The sequence below is a fragment of the Talpa europaea genome (genome assembly GCF_964194135.1).
Source record: "Talpa europaea genome assembly, chromosome: 9".
Taxonomy (NCBI): Eukaryota; Metazoa; Chordata; class Mammalia; order Eulipotyphla; family Talpidae; genus Talpa; species Talpa europaea.
In genome coordinates, this window is record NC_140076.1 from 27,736,614 (window position 1) to 27,755,980 (window position 19,367).

The window sequence follows — 19,367 nt, forward strand, 5'->3', positions numbered from 1 at the left end:
TGGCAGAGGGTGGCGGTTTTGTTCGGCTATCGGCTATCGGGGAGGTCTGTGGTGGGAGGGCCAGGGGTGCAGGCAGGCAGCAGCAGGACTCTCCAGGAGTCCACCCTGCTCCCACCATCCCCACTGCTTGTATGCCTTCATGTTGCTCAGCCAGGGTCCTCATGCTTCCCATGCTCTTTCACTGGTGGCCGGACATGGCCCCCTAGAACTGAGGTTGCTAGAGTCGCTAGTGGCTGGTGTGGCAGCAGGGGGCCAAGTGGGCTCATCAGAGGCTGGGTGGATATAGGCTCCAGGCAGTGGGGGTGGGTGGAGGGCCACGGTCATAGAGGTAGTCACTCTGGCAAAGCTCTGGGGCAGGGTGGGGGACATCCCCCACCTGAATCCTCCTCCCTGGGTTGCTGGAGAGCTCAGGACCTCTGGGTTCTCCTTGTACATCTGCACCACCTGTGGGGAGACACCAGTCCCAGTGAGGCCAGGGGTAAGGGCCCGCAATCCCCTTCAGCATCTCTCTGGTGCATCCTTGTGGGCCTCTGGCGGGATATGAAAGCGGACAAGGGACAGGATGTGGAGGCCTAGGGAAAAGCCTGCACTTTGCTCTGGACCTTAAAAGGTGGGTCCCATGAAGAAGCCAGGAGGACTGAGGGTGAGGGGCATGGGATCTGGCCAAGGGGGAGGCGGCCACCCCAACTGGTGGCACCTTGTGGGAAGGGATTCCTATGAGCTGAGCCCTTTCTATTGGCCACCAAGGGCATTTTTTCTGGTTCTATCTCTTCCCTTGCTTGTTCTGCCCCACCCCCTGGGAGCAGACAGAGGGTGTGGTCACCTCTGGTGGGGGACCCAGGATGGACAGCAGCACAGGCAGCAGCACCAGCCCATGGAAGAGGCCCAGGAGTGTGAGCACTGTCAGCACCACGAAGAAGTACCTGGGTGGGGGTGGGTGGTCAGCATGGGCAGGTCCTGCAGCCGGCACAGCAGGCCCTGCCTCCTTGCCCCGAGCCCCCACCCCTACCTTACGATGAAGTCAAAGTTAGAACCAGCAAGCATGAGCAGACCCAGCAGTGTGGAGATGGCCCCATCAGTCACTGGGGCAAAGGTGTGTTCTAGGGCACGGGCCGCCCGTAGGTTCCGGCTGCCTTGGGTGGTCAGGAAGCCCTGGGGGAAGAAAGTGGTCCTGGAGCCGCTCACCTATCCCCCCAACTTCTGCTCAGCTGTTCCCAGGGCTCACCAGTGCCTTGACCCACAGAAGGCGGGGTGAGCCAAGCTCTGGGGACTGTTTGGAAAGCATGCACAAGTTCATTTATGTTTCACTGCATAGTTGTGTCTGGACAGACTCAGAGAAATGTCTAGACCAGAACTGGCAAACTACAGCCTGTCATCTGTTTTTGAAATTAGTTCATTTACATATCACCTGTGGCTGCTTTTGCACTGTGTTGGCAGGGCTGCGTAGCTGCAACAGCGACCATATGGTCTGCCGAGTCTAAAATATTTACTATCTAGCTCTTTATTAAAAAAGCTTGCTGGGCCTCCCCGGTGGCGCAGCGGTTGAGCGCTGGGTTGCGAAGCTGCCCGCGGCCCCTGCGGCGCCGGTTCGATCCCCGGCTGCTCCCCGGCCACCGGAGGAGGGTCCCACATGGCGCGCAGACCTCTCCTGCCGCCCGCTGCTCCCCTCAGCAGTGTACTTCGGTCCTTCTGCCTGCTCTGCTCCCCGTTCTGGCTCTGGTGAATTCTCTCACCCTCCCGCGCTTCTGACTGTACCCAGTGCATGTATAAACAAACCAGCAAACAAATAAATAAAGCATGCCTCTATTAAAAATAAATAAATAAATAAATAAAAAATAAAGTTCCTTTCTATTAAAAAAAAAAAAAAAAAAGCTTGCTGCTCCCTGGTGCAGGACAGACCCCAAAGCAATACAGCACTTCTCAGGGTGGCATTTCAGAGGATTAATAATTCTTGTACTGGGGGCCTCCCCGGTGGCGCAGCGGTTGAGCGCTGGGTTGCGAAGCTGCCCATGGCCTCGGCAGCGCTGGTTCCATCCCCGGCTGCTCCCCGGCCACCGGAGGGGGGTCCCACATGGCGCGCAGACCTCTCCTGCCGCCCGCTGCTCCCCTCAGCAGTGTACTTCAGTCCTTCTGCCTGCTCTGCTCCCCGCTCTGGCTCTGGTGAATTCTCTCACCCTCCCGCGCTTCTGACTGTACCCAGTGCTTGTATGAATAAATAAATAAACAAACAAACAAACAAACAAATAAATAAATAAATCTTAAAAAAAAATAATTCTTGTACTTTTCTGCACAATGGCCCTCTCACTCCCCAAGGACTGCACACTATTCTTATAATCATAATAAGAGAGCTACTTGAGGGGAGAGAAAGGTGAGCCTTGCCCCCACTGTACTACCTATTCCTCCTTCGCTGGAGAACACGGGGCTCTGGGCAAGGCCTGTGCCCACGTGGGTCCAGCTCTCTGTCTCTGACCTGGCAGAACCCTTCTTTTAGCCCACACTGCCTTTTGGCCGCCAGCCCATCTCTTTGATCCCTTTCAGAGTAAAACCATCCGAAGAATTGTTAGTCCCCCTATTCTCACCTCCACATTCTGTCTGTCCTTCCATTCAGAGGTCTGGCCTCTGTCCCCTCCTCTCGACAAAATGGCTGCTTATTTATTTCCTTATTTATCGTCTATCTCTATACCTAGAATACAAACTCCTCGAAGACGCAAACCATCTGAATTGATATTATATGCCAAATTCTCAAGAAGTACCTAGCACATAATAGCTGCTTGGCAAATATTTGTTGACTACCCCATCAGCTGGCTACACCCCCCGCGCCCTGCTCACCAGAGCCACGTGCACCGTGAACTCGACACCAATGCCCACTGAGGCCACGAGGATCACCACGGGTATGGCGCTCAACTTGATGCCCAGGAAACCCATGATGCCAAAGAGCTCCACAGTCATCATTGCCAGGACCAGCACCTGGGGAGGGCAGGGTTCACCCAGGGCTCCTGGGAGTGGGGATGATGGGGTGGGCAGGGTAGGGTGGGGAGCCAGGGGTTTTTCCACCTCACCCCTGCTCGGACTCACTATTAGGCCAGCTGTCCAGGGGTTGAGCAGCAGCAGGGCAGAGACGAGGAAGGTGCACACCAGCAGGATGCAGACAGCCAGCAGGAAGCAACGCCGCAGACCCAGATACTGCTCCCAGAAGAGGAAGGGGGAGCCGCTGGGATAGGCGCGCACCCCTGCCCGGCCTGCCTCAGCACACGCTGCTCGGGCCCCCTCGATGGCCTCCACGAAGTCTGCAGTGTTCTGGAGGCCGTGCAGCAGGAAGGGGAACTGAGCAAACTCCAGGGGCTGGGCTGCCGGGACTGTGGAAGGGAGAGGGCAGCAGGGAGGAGGGATGGCAGGTGAGCTCAGGGAGCTGTGGGCAGGGCCTGGGCCAAGGCTCTTACTGGGTTCCCCAGGGACTTACTTCGAAGGTTCTCCCCAGTGGTGTCATATTTGTCATGCAGCCATTCGGGAGGTGGGGGGTAGAAGTTGGCCTGTGAGGCTGCCAGACCCAGAGGGTCACTGCTCACCCACACGGTCAGCCCCATGTAGAAAAGTTCGGGCGGAATCAATCCCTCCTTGTCCACCAGCTTTCTCGTGGTCAGCTGCAGAGGCAGAAAGGGCTGAAGGCCTATGCCCATGAGGCCTGGAGCCCCTCTGTGCTGATGACCCTTCTAGCCTCTGCCAACCTGGCTGAAATCCAGAGGCTCCTGGGCATCCCCGGTTTGGATGAGCAGCTTGTAGGCCAGGGCCCCATCTTCAGAGCCATTACGGTAGGAGTGGCGAGTAATACGCCCGGAAGCCCAGTCCTGGTCAAATGCAGCTTGGATTCCTAGGGGACAGTATAGGGCACATTCATATGTGGTCCCAGGCAGGTTCTCCCTGCAGAAGTCCTCCCTGCCAGCGTCCTTGCTTCTTACCCTGAAGCCAGTTGCGGTAATAGTGCAGCCAGGTGCGGGGTGCCTGGGTGGCAGGCGGGGGCAGCACGGCCTTGAGGGCACTGAAGCGCTGGTGCAGATCAAAGAGGGCGCGTTGGGAGTGGGCGTAGTCAAAGCCACCCTGTGTCACCAGGGCCACCTCGTACAGGGAGAAGTATCTGAGCTGGGCGCTCAGGAAGGCATGCTCCTTAGTGCCCCGGGGCACCACATCTGTCAGGGCCAGCCCATCCTGCACCAAGGTGGCTCCATAGAGGCTCAGTCCCAGAAGAGCCCCAAAGAGCACCAGCACCATGGCCTGCGGGAAATGGCAACTGAGCTGGAGGCTTAGGGATGCCCCCCAGTCCTCAGGTGGCAGGTAAGGCCCTTTGCCCTTGGGGCCCAGAGACACCCAAGCCTGTGCTTTGGCCACCCCACTCCCACAGTCTTGTGGTCTCACCTTGGCGTGTGACTGGAGCAGCAAGGGCGCAAACTGATAGCGGACAAAATGGGCAAGATCCCAGTGGGCACAGGGCAGGGACTTGCAGACTGTCTTCTGCCTCGTCCTCTCCTCCTGACCTAGAAGGTCCCGTGTGGACCCTGCTGGACTGAAGAGCTCAGAGCCCAGTGGCTCAGAAGCGGGGGGCACCAAGTGGGTTTGGGGAGGCAGGATGGTGACCACATGCTGGCTGCTGGCTTCACAGTGGGCAAAGGCTTGAACTGTGGCAGTCAGGTGGGCTATGCCCATTGGCACTGTTCTATCCCTCAGCTCCTGGGGCAGAATCTGAATCACCTGAGCAGAGCAGGGGCTGGAAGAGGCAGAGAGAGAGGTTGGCAGGTGTGTGCCTGGAAATGCTGATGAGGGGACAGGATGGGAGGGGCCAAGGGGTGGGGGTACCTAGAGAAGCAGCAGAGCACATCAAGGCGCTGGGAATGGCGCCGGTGCAGGTCCAGGCTGAGGACCGCTGGGAAGACAAGCATCACGGCTGCAAAGTTGCAGCCAACCACTATGGCCGCCTGGGGGTGAACAGGAGGGGCACAAAGGCTGGATGAATCATGCTCCCAGCACCACGCCCACCCGAGCTCAGCCCTGTTCCTGAGGCCTCACCTGCAAGGAGAAGGCCCGCAGGGCAGGGATGGGAACCAGGGCAGCCATGAAGAAGGCGACCATGTTGTTGATGGAGGTGAGTGTGACGCTGGTGCCTGTGCGCTGCAGACACTCACCGGTGCGCTCCTGCCAGGACAGGGGAGGGGGGCTGGGGCCTTCAAGGTAGAGCAGGGGGAGGTGCAGGAACTTGGGATGGCAGAGGAGAGAGGCCCACCGCGCAGCAGCTCACATTTACTGTCATGCACTGTCCTCAGCACTTGACCTGTTTATCACGCCAACCCTCACAACTCTTACGACCTAAGCACTATCAATACCCCCATTTACAGACGAGGAACCTCAGGCACAGGGAGGTTACCTTCCAGCAAGGTCACCCAAACCCAGAAGTTCCTAACCCATATGCTGAACTGCCTCAGAGTAGCCCAGACTGGAAGGTGAGGCCTTACCTGGAGAGGGGTGTCAGGTGTTGCCTTGGTGAAGGCATGCGCCAGCAGGAATACGTCATCCACGCCGATGCCCAGTGCCAAGAAGGGCAGAACCTGGAGGGGCACAGGAGAGGACAGCTGGAGGAACTGAACGAATGGCTTGAGCCCGTGGTGCCCATGTCTGCCCTGCGGCCCTGGCGTACCTGAGTAGTGGCAGCATTGAAGGTGATGCCGAGCAGCGCACAGAGCCCAAGGCCTGAGGCCACTGCTAGGGCCACCAGCAGTACCCCAGCGAGGCCCACCGCCCCCTGGGACTGGGCACAGTCCCACCGCAGCATTGTCACGCAGGCATAGGCCAGCTGTGGAGAGAGAGGGCACAGTCTTGACGGGGCTCCAGGTGGAAGTGGGGGCAAGGCGCCGGATGCTGCTGGACCCACCATGAGCAGATAGCCTCCCACCACTCGGGCAGCGCTGACTTCAGAGAAAGCATGCAGAATGTCATCCAGGGTGGTGGAGGAGAAGGCGTGGATCTGCTGGGATGCGTTCTTAGGTAAGGCCTCCTGGGCCATCTAGAGAGACAGGGTGGATCTGAGGGGCAGGAGGAAGGGGAGGCTTCAGGGCACTGCCCTCTCCCTTTTCCACACTGACCTGCACAAAACGCCGCTGCCAGGCCTGTAGCACAGTGCCGGCCTGCTCCTCACTCCAGCCGATGTCGTGCGTCTGGTAGTCACCCCGGAAGTGCTCATACAGCTGTCGGGGACTCATCAACAGGAAGGTGCTTTGCAGCGCCTCGGCCCTGGTGAGGGTGCGGGAGAATTAGGGATCAGAGCTGGTCTCAACTCCTGGCAAGGGTGTTCCAAGTGTGGCGCGGGGGCTTCAGTGCAGGGGCGTCCCAGGCTTGGAGTCACCTTGTCAACTGTCAGGGGAGGCCTTACCTCAGCAGCTGTCCTTGGGGGTCTCTGGTGATACCTCCCAGCAACAATTCCTCCTGCCAGTGCATGAACTTGTGGGAGAAGCCGTGGCAACCCCCGCTCAACTTCTGAGCCACGTTGGGAGCCTACAGGGGGACAGCAGAGGAGATAGTCCCAAAGGCTCTAGTTGTAGATAACCGGGTGTCCCTGGGCTACTACCTCCAGGAATCATGCCTGCCATGGAGCTCTGTACACCGAGGGGCAGGTAACGATCTCCTGAGCCTCTGGTCTACTCTGTAAGTGAAGAGCTAGGGTTTTGCAGAGAGGAGGCCACAAGAGGGAGCAGATGCCCAGAAACATGCTGCTAGGATAACTTTGTGGGCTTTGGAAAAAGGTCCACATTCACAGGGCCCTATAGACCGTTAGGAAACTAAGTGTAACATGCTTAGCTGATTTGTTCTTTGCTTCCCTGAACATGTCTATTTCAATAAAGTCTACCCATGTCTGGGCTTAGAAAAGGAAAAAGGGACTCGATGCCACTTGAAGGCTCCTTAGGAGAATTGAAAGGGCATGTAACACTCTAGGTGTCCAGCACACAGTGGGCAGAGTAACGATGTCCGGGAAATGGGGGCAGAGCAAAGATTGCAATTTGCCTTCTACCAGAACAGAGGAACATATGACGAGGGGATGCGGAAGGAAAAAGGTCTTTTCCTGGCAGACCTGGCTGGAACCCACCTGCCTGCTGCGATGGTTAGGGGCACTCGGTGGGCAGTGGAGGTCGTCAGGGTGCAGACAGGGCCGCCCCACGTAGGCCTGGCCCACCTGTGCCTTGTCTAGGAGCTCCCGGAAGCCCTCAAGGGATGCAAAGGGGCCCAGCTCCTCCAGCAGCTGCTCTGGATCCAGGTTGGTCCATTGGATGTCAGGGCGGCCCCTGGGGGTAGAGCCCATGGCTGGTGAGGACCAGGGATCAATTCCCATCCTCCAAATGTCTGCTAGGGGACTCATGTGGTACCTCACCCTCTTGGCTGCCTATATCCCCTACCACATGGGGGTGCGCAAAGCTTTCCAAAGTTCTGGGGCTGCACCAGCGCACTTAGTTGCTACAGTGAACTGCACATGGACATAAGGGCCAGGTGGACACCAGCATGGACCATACTTAATACACAGGAAAGCTCCACTGGGTCCCTTCCCGAGCTGTCTATCCTCTAATCGTACCACAGCAGTTGCCTGCATCAAGTTTTCTTTCAGGCCTGGGCAACAACTTAGCTGGTATCTAGCTAACTCTCCCCAGCAGTCTCTTTTTGGGGATCTTTTATTTCCTTTGCTCAGATCTTACAGGTCTTAGTGTTTTGTTTTGTCCAAATAAGATAGGTCTGTCTTCTCCTTGGAGGCGAGAAGGGCATGTGGGGAGAGTCTCAGCCATCCTGACCCTAACTCGGGCCCTTGGTGAGGTTTTGATCACTCTCTTTACTCCCACCCTCCTTTCTGCTGGGAAGTCCTGGCATGCCCTGCAAGCAGCTGTGGTGGCACTCACGGCAAGTAGGCAGAGCCCCCTTGGAGCTTGGCTCCCTCCCAGAAGCAGTCGAGAGGGGTGAGGATCACGCACGGAAATAGCTTCTCAATCATCTGCCAGAGACACCGCAGGCCACATCAGTCGTGTCCCTGGGACCCTTCACCTGCGACTTTTGTAGGCTGCCCTGTCAACCACCCCATCCCCCCCCCCGCCCCCCCCACCTCCCAACTTTGAGCCTCCGGGAGTTTCTCTGAGCCCTTCCCTACTGAAGAAGTTCCACCTCCACTCAGTTTCAGAAAACAGTTGAAGATACTCACCCGTTCTATCATTCCATTTTCAATTAGGGGAACTCCTGACTTGTAGCAGATTTTGTTCAAATCCCAGGATCTGCAATAGCCAGGGGCCCAGGAGATCAGCAGGAGGGGGGGATTCCCGCTCCAGCCCTGCCACAGCATGCCTCACCCCCAGCTGCTCAGGAGCTCAGCCAGACTCACTTTCCATAGAGTGACACTTGCACTTTGCTGGCCGTGAGGGCTGCCTGGAGGTGGAGGCCAAGTGCCTCTGGTGTGAGGATGTTCTCTCCCTCCTGGCGTGGTGTCTGTATCAACATCTGGGAGGTATATGCTGCCTCCTCCCCCAGCTTCTCCTTGGTGTAATGCAGCTCCTGGCTCACCCGGCTGCCCACTGCCAGAGAGAGAAAGCTGGGGGGAGAGAGCCTGAACCCATGGCACCATGGGAGACCTGCCTGCTCCCTGATGGCCACCCTGACTCCCCAGGCTCCTGGCCCTCCGTGTAGAATCTGCTACTCTGCCAGGGAAGCGGGAAGGCTTCCAGTTGTGTGGCTCTATGGATCTCTTGTGTGATTTCTAGGGCTTAGGTAAGAACAAGGTTGACTGGGCTTGGAGAAAATAACTTAAAAATGAGAGATCATCCCCTGTCTCTCCTGCTGCTCCCCTCAGTAGAATATTTCAGTAGCTCCACCTGTTCTGCTCCCCACTTTGTCTCCAGTGAATCCTCTCACCCCCCACACCTCTGGCCTGGACCCCAATTCTTCTACAAAAAATAAATAAAATAAATTTCAAAACTAAAGGGAGATCAGCATGAGCTGGGCCAGGACTAGGTTTTATAGGGGTGTGTTGGTAAAAGAAACCTCACTCAGTCTGGTGGGAGGCCAAGGATGCTCTGATTGGGAGGCCAAGGAATGACAAAAGGTACAAATAGTGAGGCTGTCATAGGGAGGGTCTCCTAAAAGAACAGGTCTAGGGGTAGGCTGGTCTAGTTTATGTTGCCCCAGACAGTGATTTTTATCTATAATACCTTTTGCAAACTGCTCTACACAGAGGGTATGTACTCTGTGGGGGTAGAGGGGAGAGGAAGGTTCTGGTAATCTTCCAGAGAAGTGTTGTCAATATCCTGCTTCCACCCACTCGCCCTGGCAGAGGTGAAATCAAAGCGAGCCAAGGGCAAGGTGGGGTTCCACACTCAGTCTCACTGTCCAGAAAACAGGGAGTGCTGGTGCCATACCTGCTGCATGTCCTTGGTCACAGTGCCCCTGAAGCCCCGCGTTATGCTGCCAGGGAGTAAAGTTCTGTGACAGGGGTCTGGTGGGGGCAGGGTGCTGTGAGGGCACATGACCTGACAGTGGTTTCCTGGAGGCTGAGGACCAGAGCTAAACCACCCGGGGAGGCTTTGTGGACTTTGTCTGGTCTTGGACCCAGTTTGCAGCCACTGCCCCACCCCAGTTCTGGGGCCTCTTCCTTTGGTCACTGCCAACCCCAGGGACCATGTGCACTGTTTCTCCAGCCTCACCTGGGATGTTCATGCTCCCTAATCTTTTTTTTTTTTTAATTCAAACACACATATTTTCCTCATTCATGAGAGCCCCAAACCCTTGGTAACCCCCTAACATAGATTTACTCATATACTCTCCTCCCCTCATATATACAGTCTCAGCTACCCTGCCCTCTCCACTGTCCAATTCTTCCTAGACTTTTTCTTTCTTCTCCAACCCTCCACTTCTTCCCCAGGCCTGGTTTTTGGTGTTTATTTCACCAGGCTTAGGCCAGAGCTGCTATAAGGAGGGGCAGAAGAGCTCAACTGAGAAAACCTCCCGCGGTAAGGGCGAGGCAGGAGGCAAAGGAGCAGGAAGGAACTCTGAGACAACGGGTAGGAAAGCAAGAGAAAGAAACACCGACAATTTAAAATACAACCCCAAAGAGAATCAAGAATCCTCAGAAAAAATGAGGAAGAGAACTAGATAAACTTCGGCTAATAACGATGTCAGCTGGGAGTGCAGAGGAGCTGAGATGTACTGGGCAGGTGAGAAGAGAGACCGCCTAGGGGTCAGCACAAAGTCTCTCTACAGATCTGGCTCTGAGCCTTGCCTCTAAAACTTAATTTGTGGGCCTCCCCGGTGGCGCAGCGGTTGAGCGCTGGGTTGTGAAGCTGCCCGCAGCCTCTGCAGCGCCGGTTCAATCCCCGGCTCCTCCCCGGCCACTGGAGAAGGGTCCCACATGGCGCCCAGACCTCTCCTGCCGCCCGCTGCTCCCCTCAGCAGTGTACTTCGGTCCTTCTGCCTGCTCTGCTCCCCGCTCTGGCTCTGGTGAATTCTCTCACCCTCCCGCGCTTCTGACTGTACCCAGTGCATGTATAAATAAATAAATCTTTAAAAAAAAAAAAACTTAATTTGTGCTTTGGGAAAATGACTTAGTCTCTTTGATCTTCAATTGCTTTATCTGTAAAATGGGGACAAAGCTTTGGTGGACTTAGAATCAATGAAGGCAATAAAGTACATAGGAAGTTGCCCAGCACATAGTAGGTACAGATAGAGTTATTATTCAATAATTTCTGGGTGAGAAATGATATGACAGAAAAATGGGAGAGAACTGGAGAAGAGAAAACAACTATAAGTGAGTTGGTGGGGAGAAAACAGTATTGGGGAAGAAGGCATCAAAATCAGTACCCTTTAAAGAAACTTTTGTATTTTTATTTTTTAAAAATTATTTTAAAGAAACTTTTTACTATTATTATTTTTTAAAGATTTATTTATTTATGCATACAAGAGCTGGGATAAAGGCCAGAAGTTTGGGGTGTGAGTGGATTCACCAGAGACAGAGTGGGGAACAGAACAGGCAGATCTACTGAAATACACTGCTCAGGGGAGCAGCGGGTGAGACAGGAGAGGTCTGCTGCACCATGTGGGCAGCTCTCTGGCTGGGGATTGAACTCATGCTGCAGAGGCTGCGGATAGCCTCACAGCGCAGTGTTTAATGCCTTGCACCACAAGGGAGGCCCAACTTTTGTATTTTTTTAATTTTTTTTAAAGATTTATTAATTTTAAAAAAAAGATTTATTTATACAAGCACTGGGTACAGTCAGAAGCGTGGGAGGGTGAGAGAATTCACCAGAGCCAGAGCGGGGAACAGAACAGGCCGACTGACAAAATACACTGCTGAGGGGAGCAGTGGGCGCGGCAGGAGAGGTCTGTGGTGCCATATGGCGACACGGCGGCCAGGGTTTAAACCAGTGCTGCAGAGGCTGTGGGCAGCTCCGCAGCCCAGCGCTCAACCGCTGTACCACCAGGGGAGGCACAAAGATTTATTTATTTATACATACAAGAACTGGGGTACAGGCCAGAGTTTTGGGGGGTGAGGATTCACCAGTGACAGAGTGGGGAACAGAACAGGCAGATCAACTGAAATACACCGCTGAGGGGAGCAGCGGGAGAGTCAGGAGAGGTCTGCTGCGCCATGTGAGTCACCTCCCTGGCCGGGGATCAAACTTGTGCTGTAGTGGCTGCAGTGAGCTTCATAGGTTGTGTCTTAACCCCTTGCGCCACCAGGGAGGCCCAACTTTTGTATTTTTACAAAAGGGAAAATATAACTGATTAGTTAACAACAAAAAAGAGTCCACCTTATAGGTAATCCTATAAATGCAAATTAAAACTACAATAAGTTAGTATCTGTCAAATTAGCAAAAATTAAAGAATTGAGAGCACCATTGCTTGCTTATAGAAGTGCATTCTTTTTTTTTTCCCCCCAAATATTTATTTATTTATTTATACAAGCACTGGGTACAGTCAGAAGCGCGGGAGGGTGAGAGAATTCACCAGAGCCAGAGCGGGGAGCAGAGCAGGCAGAAGGACCCAAGTACACTGCTGAGGGGAGCAGCGGGCGGCAGGAGAGGTCTGGGCGCCATGTGGGACCCTCCTCCAGTGGCCGGGGAGGAGCCGGGGATTGAACCGGCGCTGCAGAGGCTCCGGGCAGCTTTGCAACCCAGCGCTCAACCGCTGCGCCACCGGGGAGCCCAGGAGTGCATTCTAATCTACCATGTGAGTATAATTTGGAACAATATTTGGAGGAAAACAATATTGTAGGATGTATCAAGACCCTTATAAATGCTCATCACCAGCCTCCTGGTGGCGCATGGGGTTAAGTCTCAGCATTATCACCGCGAAAGCCGGCTGCTTCCCTCAGCAGTGTATTTCATTCAGTAAATCCACCTGTTCTGCTCCCCACTCTGTCTCTGGGGAGCAGAGTGTCTTCTCTCTCTTAATGTCTCTCACATCCTCTCACCTCACCCCCATCTGGACTACACCCCATGTAGGGTAGGTAAAAGGTATCAGGCTTTTCTGCCCTCCCGCCATTAGGATAGATGAGGGAAACCTGTGGTCCTGAATGCACGCCTGATGGCGGGCACCTGAAGTGGGTACAACTGGGCTGAAAGACTGGGCTTTTAAGGGTGGTGTCACGGGGACGCCAGAAGAAACCAAGAACGAGTAGAAGCCGAAAGAGAAACAGAAGCAGCAGAAGCCGAGAGAGAAGGCTGGAGCGCCCAGATAGAGTGAAGACTTGCTGGGGGCTAGGAGGCCTGCCAGCCTCCCGGCCTCCCAGCACCCTTGCCTGCCGTGTACCGGGTAAATCCCAATTAAAAAGCTGCAAAATACCACTGAGGGCTCTGACTCTACCCGGTCTGCTGGATCAGAAAACCTAGAGTGTGTCTGTTCCTGCCCCTACACCCCAGCTCTTCTACACAAAAATAAAATCTTTTTTAAAAAGAAATGCTCATCGGGCCTCCCCGGTGGCGCAGCGGTTGAGCGCTGGGTTGCGAAGCTGCCCGCAGCCTCTGCAGCGCCGGTTCAATCCCCGGCTACTCCCCGGCCACCAGAGGAGGGTCCCACATGGCACGCAGACCTCTCCTGCCGCCCGCTGCTCCCCTCAGCAGTGTGTTTTGTCTGCCTGCTCTGCTCCCCGCTCTGGCTCTGGTGAATTCTCTCACCCTCCCGCGCTTCTGACTATACCCAGTGCTTGTATAAATAAATAAATAAATAAATAAATAAATAAATAAATAAATAAATAAATAAATAAATAAATAGAAAGAAATGCTCATCAGCTATGGTCTACACATGTGAGGGCCTATAAGCTATTGTAGAGACTCAGGCCATGTCCAAGTGAAATGGGAGCCTTGGTTGATTTTGAGCAGCGAAGTGAGATGGCCTAACGTTTTTAATCACCTGACAGTATATTCTAGAGCAAGAACCGAGTGTAGGGTAAATGATTAATGATTGTCAGACTTTTCTGCCCTCCCACTATTAGGATTGATGATGGACCCCTGTGCTCCTGAATGCGTGCCTGATGGCGGGCACCTGGAGTAGGGTGTGGGCATACGTAGGTGGGTACACCTGGGCTGAGAGACTACACTTATAAGGGCGGTGTCGCTGGGACGCCAGCAGAGCAGAAGAGAATAAGCGAGAGAGTGGAACAGATGAGAGCAGCACCAGCAGAGAAGCAGAGACCCCAACAGAACATCAGAGGGCCCAGAGTGAAGACTTGCTGGGGGCTGGGAGGCCTGTCAGCCTCCCGGCCCCCAGGGCACCCCTGCCTGCCATGCACCTGGAAAACTCAATAAAACGCTGAAAAAGCCACCGAGGGCTCTAGGACTCCTTCACCTGTCTGCTCCAGTCACAGAGATCCTGCCCTGTGCCTTCCTGTCGCTACACCAAGTAAGTGTGTGGGGAAACTGTCAAAGGTTCAATGTTGCTGGTCGGCTAAGAGTAAAGCAGAGACAATGCTGAAGAAGCAGTTAGGTTGCACAGCAACTAGACAGCATGCTAAGGAGCTTGGAATTGATTGTGGTCATTCCCCAGAACCTGGTAGAAAGCAGTGGAGGGCTCTAGGCAGGGGGGCTGACTTGGTCAGATTCAGATACACCACAGGAGGGCAGTGTGGAGGTAGATTAGAAGGTAGGGCTGACAGAAGATTATTTACCTCTCTAATAGATCATCCTCTGAAAGGCCTACTGATTCAGGGCAGCTGGGCCCCTCCCCAGCTTCAGGAGGTAAAATCTAATTACCTAAAGTCCATCACAGTAATTTCATTGCTTTTTCCAAGTGGAGGATAGGATTTAGGTACAGGACGTCACACAGCACTAGCCAAAGTGACCAAATGGGAAGTTGGCTGGTGTGCGGGGGCCTTGGGGAAGGGATTGGTAATTTTTCCCTTCCTTTCAAAATGGGATGCAAGGATGATTTCCCTTTTTGGCACTGCAGCAGCCACCTTTGGACAAGGTAATAACCCTGTGGATTATTATTGCAGCCAGCATGCTAAAGAAGGCAGAGAAGAGAGAATCTAGGTTGTTGATGTTCTAAGTTGCTGAATTAATCATCCTGAAACTTCTCTACAGTCTGATTGATTGTTCCAGGGGATAAGTCAATCTTTCTCCTCTTTCATGTGATTTAAAAGCATTCTAGGGCCTCCCTGGTGGCGCAAGGGGTTAAGCACAGCACTATGAGGCCATCCTCAGCTACTGCAGCATGACTTCAATCCCCCAGCCGGCCAGGGAGCTACCCACATAGCATAGCAGACCTCTTCTGATTCGCCTGCTGCTCCCCTCAGCAGTGTATTTCTGTCAATCTTCCTGTTCTGTTCCTCACTCTGTTTCTGGTGAATCTTCTCACCCCCCGCACCTCTGGCCTGCACCCCAGCTCTTGTATGCATAAATAAATAGATCTTAAAAAAAATTCTAAATGATATAATCAGGAAAGTATAGGTATACCTTGTTTTTATTGCACCTTACAGATATTGCTTCTTTAAAAGACTGATGGTTTGTGGCAACCCTGCATGAGCAAGTCCATCAGCACCAATTTTCCAACAGCATATGCTCACTATGCACCTGTGTCACATCTAATTAAGGTATGTATATTGCTTTTATTTTAGACATAATGTCATTGCACAATCAGCAGACTACAGTATAGCATAAACATAACATTTATTTGCACTGGGAAACCAAAAAGTTCACAACTTCCTTTATTACAATATTTGCTTTACTGGAACTAAACCCATGATAAATGCAAGGTGTGCTTGTACAGACTGCCTGAGACCAAATGTGTCCTCAATTAGAGCAATGGCTGCAAGGGTGGAAAAGTAGGGTGTTAAAAAAGAGGCTAAGAAGGAAGAATTGCTCTTTCCCACCTTGCAAGATGGCAGGTGAAAAAGGTGAGAAGCTGACTACCAAAGAGGACAAACCTGAAGCCCAGAAGGCTGATGCTGGTGGCAAGGTTAAGAAGGGTAATCTTGAGGCCAAGGCCTGAGGAGGGAAGCCTCACTGTATCTGAAACGCTGTCATAATCAGAGGAATTGGCAGATCTTCCTGACCTGCTATGTATTCCAGAAAGGCCACATATAGAAGAGAAAGTAGGGCCTCCCCTGGTGGCACAGGCAGTTGAGCGCAGTGCTGTGAAGCTGTCCGTAGCCTCTGTGGCACTGGTTCGATCCCAGCCAGCCGGCAAGGGTCCCACATGGCGTGGCAGACCTCTCCTGTCACGCCCACTGCTCCCCTCAGCAGTGTATTTTGTCAATCTGCCTGTTCTGTTCCCCACTCTGTCTCTGGTGAATCCTCTCACCCCCTGCACCTCTGGCCTGTACCCCAGCTCTTCTATACATAAATAAATCTTAAAAAAATAAATGATTTTAAAAAATAATCCACTAATTAAATAATTGGTTATTATAAAAAAAAAGTGTTCGCTTCTACATTGTTTCAGCCTTGAATATTTGAGTCAAAGTGGCTCTATCAGCTGGTATGTGTCCATCCCCTGTCTTCTAAATAGAATGACTGATTGCCTCTTACTTTTAGGGACAGCTCCCAATTTCTTTTTTAAAATTTATTTATGCATACAAGAACTGGGGTATAGTCCAGAGGTGCAGGGGATGAGAGGATTCACTAGAGACAGAAAGGGGAGCACAACAGGTTCTACTGAAATACACTTCTGAGGGGAGATGCAGGCAATATAGGAGAGGTCTGCTGTGCCATGTGGGTCAGCTCCCCGGCAGGGGATGGAACTCATGCTGCAGTGGCTGGCAATAGCTTGATAGCAATGAGACTTTAACCCCTAGTGCCCAATTTCAAACCATCTGTATCACTATTGCTGTAAGTACTACTAGGGTTATATGTTGTGGTTTTTATGTGGAGAACAACCTATCTCTGAGCCCTTTTGTTTTAAAATTGATCAGGAAGGACAAATCACATTCTGAGTTTTCACCATGGCAAAGCTGAAGAGGACCTTGAAATTTGGCTCAGAACTCTGATAGCCAATGTCCTGCTTCTTCTTTGCTTTCAATATTAGCAAGGAAAAGGAATAGAGAAACCCTAAGTCTCACATTCATCAGCTCCTCTTTGCCTCCTCAACTACAGAGAAGGATCAGCTACAGATATACAGAGAAAAGATCAAGTCAGGATCACTATTTTTATTTCATCCACAGCCCTAGCCAGTATAAGACAGAGCAGTATTCTGAAATAAAGAAGGCCCAGGATTTGGCTATTCTCTTCCATCACACTCCCATAAATAGCATCAAATCCCTGGCAGGGTCTAGTCTATTCTGTACTAGAGTGTAAGAGAGAGGATGAGGAGGTTCAAACAGCGTTTAGATGAGCAGTGTTTAGATGAGAAGATCTGGGGAATGGAGGAGGGAGGGGGTGGGGTGGGGGGAGCCTCTATTGTGGCAGGAAATCCAAGTCATTTGGGACCACCCAGGCAGCAGTGGTGTGGGTGTGGGTATGTGTATGTGCATGTGTGCACATGTATGTCCTGGGGCTGGGAGCAGGCAGGCACAGAGAAACATCTGCTCTAGACCCCAGAGCTAGCCTAGAGTGTATATGTATGAGTGTGCAGCGTACTGGGGGTAGGGTGGAGATGGGGTGTGAGAGCCCAACAGGCAGGCAGGCAGGCAGGCAGGCAGGCTCCAAGAAACATCTGCTCTGGATCCCAGGGCTTGCCAGCATTTGAAATAACTCAAGGGTGTGAGACTTTAACCTGGGCCCTGCTTTTGGGTGTGGGCCAGGGCTGGAGAGGATTTGGGGGAAACCCATAGGTACAAATTTCCCAGGAAAGAATAGAGAGGAGTTTGACACTATTCAAGGGCTGCTTTATGAAACCAGGACCCAGGAAAGAGGAGTTATGCTGACATTGTTAATAAGAAATCATTTTTATCTAATGCTTCCATTTAAACATAAGGATTTGGTTCCACCTGATCCTGCTGTTGCTTCAAAGTGAGGTTTTGGCTGCTTTTCCACTAAATGGTTGCAGGGGACCTGGATTCATGGGACATCTCCTTAAAGGCCTGTCAGATGATTTATTCATTTTCCCAGGTTTCCAGCTCTAACTTTTCTGATTCTCCTCATCAGATGTGATCTCTCCTTGCCTCCTTACACAATAATCATATTCTGCTTTGTATTCTATTGTATATTATACCCCAGCACATATTTTACTTTCCCTGCTACTGAAAGATTGGTCTTGTTTTGATTGCCTTTGCAAACCCTGCTGTGCAGTAGAAAGTACACACAAAAGGTTGACAATAGATGATAAACATACTCTCACTCATAACTGTTCTATATACCTACTCACAGGAGTCCATTAGCTGCAGATACCCATTTACAAATGTGGGAGGGAGAAGAGCTCCCAGATGCCCAGACGCAAAGGTGGGTATCCCCTGCAGACCCAGAGTCCATCCCTATTCTTGTCTTAGGCTTGCCATACCCAAGCAACCATGGCCAGTGTTCACAACTCACCTTCTACCCAGAGCTGTTCTAGGTCTGTCTCAATGATGGCCATGCGGAGACCCAGTGCCAGGGCCCCAAAGGCCAACAGTCCTAGGAAGAGCACTTTGCCACAGTGTCTCTGGATCCCGCAGCCCAGAGAGAAGAGCAGGCCTTGGAAGTAAGCACGAAGCCAGAGTGGAGCCTTCAGGCTCCCAGCTAGGATCTGGGATGGAAAGAGAAGGGTCAGCCAGGCATTACTGCAACAATGCACAGAATCCTTCCATTTTCTCCCTATACACACTCTGTGCAGAGCCCTGGCTTGGACAGGACAGGGAGCACCTATACTAACAGGTCAAAACTTGGAAAAAGATTTAACTCCATTCCCTTCCCCTAACACAATATAAACTTGAAAAAGACACAGACCCGTTTCTGAGCATACTATACACACCTGTTCTCAAGAGGACCCAGCGGTGGACACACACACATACTCTCGCTCGTGGCCAGATGCTGAGGACCCACACGGACACACACACACACAATCAATTGTACTATTTCACCTGTCTTCAGACACCCCAAAACACGTGGCACTTAGAAACATCACACCTTGCAGAAGCCCAAGCCAAGAGACTTGGTCCCCGTCTTCTTTCTTCTGGCTTTCTCTCCACTCACCTGGGGTGCTGCGGGGCGAGCTGGAGGTGTGTAGCACGGGGGTAGCTCCCCGAGGGGCAGCGGCCGAGTCATGCTGGCGGGGATGGGGGGGCGGCGTGGGCGCCCCCGACCCGCGTTATCTGGGAATCCCCATAGACTGTCCTGCACCCCTGTTCCACTGGACCGCGCCTCGGGGTTCAGCAGGGCTGCTTAAGCGCAGGCGTGGGTGCAGATGGGGTTGGGGTGCCAGCCCTTGCGCGAGGCTGGACGCGGGGCGGTGCGGGGCTGGGGCGCCGCGGCCGGGGACGGGGTCCTGCGTGTCAGGCAAAGCCACACGCCCGCTACGCCACACTCAGCTCGAGGTGGCGCCCACAGTGCCGAGGCGGCGCCTGTAACCCCAGAAAAAGGGAGCGGACCGGGCGACGCCCTCCCATTGGCTGAGAGGCCTGCAAATTACCCGGAGCCGCGCGGCCGGATCCGCTGCTAGGCAACGGCGCCGCGGGGGGCGGGGCCCGAGACCACCCAGGCAGGGCCACCCCGAGCCTCGAGCCTCGCTGCGCCCAGCCTGCCTGCGGGGCCCTCCCGGAGGAGGGCAGGGATCCCGGGAGGCGCCGTGCTAGCCAAGTGGAAGTCGGGGGGACCAATGCCCAGAAAGGATCCGCTGGCCGAACCAGCCGAGACCCAAAGACTTTTTTCACGCTTCCCTGTCTCCATTCTTGCCCCCTTCACTCTAGTCTCTCCACTGAGGCCAGAGTCATCTCTCTAACGTGCATGTCTTTTGAT

General features: G+C 53.3%; 1 protein-coding gene across 1 annotated transcript; it reads right to left on the minus strand.

Moving 5' to 3' along the window:
- Positions 1–159: 159 nt before the first annotated feature.
- On the minus strand, positions 160–18,677 carry PTCH2 (patched 2; the record flags this gene model as incomplete). The annotated part of the gene is made up of 22 exons (XM_084242299.1): positions 160–444; positions 824–923; positions 1,010–1,152; positions 2,830–2,967; positions 3,076–3,356; positions 3,461–3,641; positions 3,726–3,868; positions 3,957–4,269; positions 4,411–4,759; positions 4,849–4,967; positions 5,059–5,184; positions 5,502–5,594; positions 5,684–5,839; positions 5,918–6,049; positions 6,129–6,276; positions 6,416–6,537; positions 7,127–7,322; positions 7,926–8,017; positions 8,222–8,291; positions 8,399–8,588; positions 17,967–18,159; positions 18,606–18,677. The coding sequence occupies 22 exons, from the start codon at positions 18,675–18,677 to the stop codon at positions 160–162; spliced, it is 3,642 nt and encodes a 1,213-aa protein (XP_084098425.1).
- Positions 18,678–19,367: the final 690 nt, after the last annotated feature.